Source organism: Xenopus tropicalis, chromosome 1 (assembly GCF_000004195.4).
Source record: "Xenopus tropicalis strain Nigerian chromosome 1, UCB_Xtro_10.0, whole genome shotgun sequence".
Lineage (NCBI taxonomy): Eukaryota > Metazoa > Chordata > Amphibia > Anura > Pipidae > Xenopus > Xenopus tropicalis.
Window position 1 is genome coordinate 18,413,112 of NC_030677.2, and position 6,003 is coordinate 18,419,114.

General features: G+C 41.7%; 1 protein-coding gene across 1 annotated transcript; it reads left to right on the forward strand.

The window, feature by feature from the left end:
- The first annotated feature begins 141 nt into the window (after nt 1–141).
- Nucleotides 142–5,015, forward strand: fabp1 (fatty acid binding protein 1). Its single transcript, NM_001123411.1, has 4 exons — nt 142–257; nt 1,812–1,984; nt 2,251–2,343; nt 4,863–5,015. The coding sequence occupies exons 1-4, from the start codon at nt 191–193 to the stop codon at nt 4,911–4,913; spliced, it is 384 nt and encodes a 127-aa protein (NP_001116883.1). The 5' UTR covers nt 142–190; the 3' UTR covers nt 4,914–5,015.
- The last annotated feature ends 988 nt before the right edge of the window (nt 5,016–6,003 follow it).

A 6,003-nucleotide genomic window follows, 5' to 3' on the forward strand; every position in this document is an offset into this window, starting at 1 on the left:
CCTTAGGTCATGCTGATTCCACTAACCGCTGCTCAGGTCGTATGTTAATATTTGAGCAGGGCTGTAAAAAGAACTTGCATTACCTCTCCTCCCAGCTGATATAAAGATAAGGGGCACAAGTTAAATTCAGCACTTGCCGAAATCCTGCTTCACTCTGCTACTGTCTCTGCCTGCAGCTAACACCTCCACCATGGCCTTTGCTGGGAAGTACGAGCTGGTCCATCAGGAGAACTTTGAGACTTTTATGAAAGCTATCGGTAAGCTGGGCTGATAGATAATGCTAGTGTGTGGGGCACGGGTTAGAAACTCAGAATTGTACAAATGCAATGATGTATTTCACTGGTTTATCCCATGTACAGGATTTCATTGAAGAGTCTGTCCCTTCTGGGAGATAGGGTTAAGGTCCCCATACACAGGCCAATTGTAGATGCTGATATTGGTCCCTTGGACCCATTTGGCAGCTTATCGGCCCGTGTAGGGGCAGAAACGACAGCCATACCCAACCGATATCTGGCCTGAAATTGGCCAGATAACGATCAGGCTGGTTAAAAGATTCAGTCGGATCGGGGGCCGCATTGGCTCGTTGATGCAGCCCCCCGAACTGACTGCCCCATTGGCGCCATTATAATTCGATCGTTTGGCCCCAAAGCCAAACGATTGTATTAGCCTACATGTTCCCCGATATCGCCCACCCGTAGGTGAGGATATTGGGTGAAGATCCACTCGTTTGGCGACCTCGCCAAGCGAGCGAATCTTCATGTGTATGGGGACAGGCCTGGGCACAGAGAGAATTGAGAAGGGAGAAGATAAAGAAATTAAAAATGGATTGAATTGGAAGTATTATTATGTATTCATTTCAACTAAAACAGATAGGTGCCTTATGTATGGTATATATTGCATAATATAAGGAATTCATGAGTCTTCATGATGGGATTTGTCAAGGACAGGTCAAGTAACAGCAAGGGTAGCAATGAGAAAACAATAGAGTGGAAGGTTATTGAAGACCTGGAGATGAGGAATTGAAGAGGGTTTAGGCAGGAGATTTAGGGAGTAGATACTATAATGGCTTTGTAGATCCCCTTAAGGTGGCCATACACGTGGCGATCCGACGATGTTTCGTACGACCATCGGTCGCACGAAACATCGTAAGATCCGCCACACACCATTCAGGGCTGAATCGGCAGGTAAGGAGGTAGAAACAATAGGATTTCTACCTCCTTCTGCCAATTCAGCTCTGAAGGGAGAATTTTGGTCAGGCGCCTTCTATGGCGCCCGATCAAAATTTTCAAACTTGTCCGATCGGCGAGTCGTCCGATATCGGCAGCTTCCTGCAATATCGGTCGACTCGCCGACATGCCATACACGCACCGATTATCGTACGAAACAAGGTTTCGTACGATAATATCGGTGCGTGTATGGCCACCTTTAGGGAGATAAAGGTGCCTGACAGCAGATAGTGGGAAAGAAGAAATCTGTTGGAAGAACAATTAGAGGAAGATTGCAGTAGTCTCAGGGGGAAATAATTAGTCAATGGCAACTTGCCTTCCATAGCCTCTGTTTAGGTGAACACAACTAATGTCTGTAATGAGGGGTAGGCTTACGTGTAGAGGTGCTCATTTGAGGGGATTTGGGGGATGCAATAAATACAGGGATTGCATGCACTGGTGATTGCTGCACCCTGGGAAGGATAGTGCAAGGGACGGAGAGCAGTGTGCACTGTGCTTAATATAAGGACCTGGAGAGCCACTGTCGAGCCACTGATGATCCCTACTATAAGGCATGTGTTAATCTGGATTTTGTTCCCCTTTGAGGTCTCTCTGATGAGCTGATCCAGAAAGGCAAGGATGTTAAGAGTGTCACTGAGATCCAACAGAATGGCAAACACTTCATTGTCACCGTGACCACCGGCAGCAAAGTCCTACGCAACGAGTTCACCATCGGGGAGGAAGCAGAGCTAGAAACACCTACAGGCGAGAAGGTCAAGGTAAGAAATGCTTTAAAGGGAAAGTACAGCCAGTTTGTGTTTTTAAGCAGAAATTATAGTTTGTAGACTTTCCCTACCTAATAAAATCTGACTATGAGAGATGCTCATATTCTTTGTATTTTTCATTTCTTCATAAGTGAGAGCTGCCAATGAGACATTCTCCATAGATTTAGAACCGCAGTATCAAACCAGTAGACTGTGATATTCTATAATTGTTCTTTGAATATGTGACATGTATCCTCTTCTTTATACCTTGTTCCGTGCAGTCCGTGGTTAAACTGGAGGGTGACAATAAGCTAGTGGTACAACTGAAGGCAATCACATCCACCACTGAACTTTCTGGAGACACCATCACCCATGTAAGACTCTCTACTCTACTGTATTACTTTTATGTTTGCCTAAATGTCAGCAGCAACAATACAAGTTACAGTGATAACAAAATGAAGATAACAAACAATGATGGCGATTTAAGGTGGCCATACACGTAAAGATCCGCTCGCCTGGTGAGGCCGCCAATCGAGCAAATCTTCTCCTGATATCCCCACCTACGGGTGGGCGATATCGGGGGAATTTAGGCTAATTCGGTCATTTGGCCCTGGGGCCAAACGATTGAATTATAACAACTGTAGTGAGCGCAGTTGGTTCCGACTGAATTTTTTAACCTGCCCGATTGATATCTGCCTGATTTCAGGCCAGATATCGGTCGGGCAGGCCAGTTGTTGTTGCCCCTACATGGGCCGATAAGCTGCCGAATTGGTCCAAGGGGCCGATATTGGCAACTTCAATCGGCCCGTGTATGGGGACCTTTAGAACCTAGAAACTGAATTATTTGCTTGGCCTCCATAGGGTTGTAAATGCCTTCACTTATCACTCACTGGCCTGTGCCAAATAACATGGCCAAACTGTCAGCCTAGGCCACCATTCCGCAGCCACAAGCCAATAAAAACGTCTCCTAGAGACCATGGATAGATTGTTAGACAGAGAAGCTATATACACAGAACATTTTATAAAGTGACCAATATATGGTTTAACACGTGATTGCTTCCCCAAGGGAAGTAACAGGAGACTTTTCTGGGAGACTGTTTCTGGGAGTTCCAAGGCTACAAAGACCTTAGTGAGAGTCCTGACTAAATAACCATCAAAATATTTCTAAATTAAAGTATGTTCAGGCGTGTGGGATTAGCGGTGCCACTAACTAACTAGTAAGCCACTATTTACAGAAGTGGGATCCACTTTGCATTATGAAGGTACCTGTACCTGATCTCAACTAAGATATAATTACCCCTTATTGGGGCAGAACAGCCCTATTGGGTTTATTTAATGGTTAAATGATTCCCTTTTCTCTGTAATAATAAAACAGTACCTGTACTTGATCCCAACTAAGATATAATTACCCCTTATTGGGGGCAGAACAGCCCTATTGGGTTTATTTCATGGTTAAATGATTCCCTTTTCTCTGTAATAATAAAACAGTACCTGTACTTGATCCCAACTAAGATATAATTACCCCTTATTGGGGCAGAACAGCCCTATTGGGTTTATTTAATGGTTAAATGATTCCCTTTTCTCTGTAATAATAAAACAGTACCTGTACTTGATCCCAACTAAGATATAATTACCCCTTATTGGGGGCAGAACAGCCCTATTGGGTTTATTTAATGGTTAAATGATTCCCTTTTCTCTGTAATAATAAAACAGTACCTGTACTTGATCCCAACTAAGATATAATTACCCCTTATTGGGGGCAGAACAGCCCTATTGGGTTTATTTAATGGTTAAATGATTCCCTTTTCTCTGTAATAATAAAACAGTACCTGTACTTGATCCCAACTAAGATTTAATTACCCCTTATTGGGGGCAGAACAGCCCTATTGGGTTTATTTAATGGTTAAATGATTCCCTTTTCTCTGTAATAATAAAACAGTACCTGCACTTGATCCCAACTAAGATATAATTACCCCTTATTGGGGGCAGAACAGCCCTATTGGGTTTATTTAATGGTTAAATGATTCCCTTTTCTCTGTAATAATAAAACAGTACCTGTACTTGATCCCAACTAAGATATAATTACCCCTTATAGGAGCAGAACAGCCCTATTGGGTTTATTTAATGGTTAAATGATTCCCTTTTCTCTGTAATAATAAAACAGTACCTGTACTTGATCCCAACTAAGATATAATTACCCCTTATTGGGGCAGAACAGCCCTATTGGGTTTATTTAATGGTTAAATGATTCCCTTTTCTCTGTAATAATAAAACAGTACCTGTACTTGATCCCAACTAAGATATAATTACCCCTTATTGGGGCAGAACAGCCCTATTGGGTTTATTTCATGGTTAAATGATTCCCTTTTCTCTGTAATAATAAAACAGTACCTGTACTTGATCCCAACTAAGATATAATTACCCCTTATAGGAGCAGAACAGCCCTATTGGGTTTATTTAATGGTTAAATGATTCCCTTTTCTCTGTAATAATAAAACAGTACCTGTACTTGATCCCAACTAAGATATAATTACCCCTTATTGGGGGCAGAACAGCCCTATTGGGTTTATTTCATGGTTAAATGATTCCCTTTTCTCTGTAATAATAAAACAGTACCTGTACTTGATCCCAACTAAGATATAATTACCCCTTATTGGGGCAGAACAGCCCTATTGGGTTTATTTCATGGTTAAATGATTCCCTTTTCTCTGTAATAATAAAACAGTACCTGTACTTGATCCCAACTAAGATATAATTACCCCTTATTGGGGGCAGAACAGCCCTATTGGGTTTATTTAATGGTTAAATGATTCCCTTTTCTCTGTAATAATAAAACAGTACTACACAAAGTAGAACTAATGTGCTTTAATCTTCCTTTTGCTCTTCTTTCTAGGTTCTGACCCTGAATAACCTCGTCTTTAAAAGAGTCAGCAAGAGAGTCTGAGCCAAACTTTTACTGTGTAAAAAGCCCAGAGAAGAGCGTTTGTACAATAGAAAAACACATGTTACTGTGTAAAAATGTGAAATAAAAACATTTGTAAAAACACTGAAAGCTTCTTTTCACTTTAATGGGAGTTGGCCTTACTGGGGAATGCACCAATTGGACCAGAAGGATCAGAAGAGCAAATATACCTGGGTCCAGAGAACAGCAGTTGCGGGCAGGGAGAAGGCAGCATTCTACCTGTGATAGGGCTAGATGGCAATAGCAGGACACACATTGGTGGCAATATAATAAAAATTACTATGTTTGTATCAGGTCTTGTAACCCATAGCAACTATAGTAACCTTTAAGAAACATGCATACTGTATATATATTTGAATTCTTATAAATAGATGTATAGCACTGCAGTGGGAAGTCTAGCTCTCTGCCTGTGAGTTTAGGGCAGTTCTTTGTTGGCTTTGCAGAAGGCACAATATACTTTATGTATACTGTATGCTTAGTTCTCTCTCTGGCTAGCCATTGGGAGCAGGATAGGTTCTGGGGCTTATGAAAGACACGGTATATTCACATATTGGCCTTTCTATCTCTGTGTCTCTGGCTGAGATCTTGGGAGTAGGATCAGTACTAGTCTGGCTGGTACTGATAAAGAAAGTGTATAAATGGTTACGCCTTGATAAGAACCAGAGTCCAAGCCTTTTATCATAAAAATCACAATGCATGAAACAGAGACTTTAATGGATTAAAGATTTACACATTCCCTGATTTAACTGAATGATACAAGCTCCAGTACAGATTTAAGCCTAAGGTCATCAGTAGCAAAGGTTTGGTGAACAGAGCCGAGCCGTGGGCTTCTATATAGGAAAGTGCCCTGCTTGTACCAACGGTTCATTAGATGTTTCATTATCTCTAGAGGGGGCGGCACAGTATGGGGGCAATACATTGCATTTTCTGCATATACTGTAGGTATATAATACACACGGTGGGGTGAAATTTGTATTAAAAAAGTGAAACATTACAAAAAGCATTATGATGAGGCCTCTGGGGGGGGTCAGGGTATTAGGCAGGTCTTTGTTCTTTTTTAACCTACTGAACC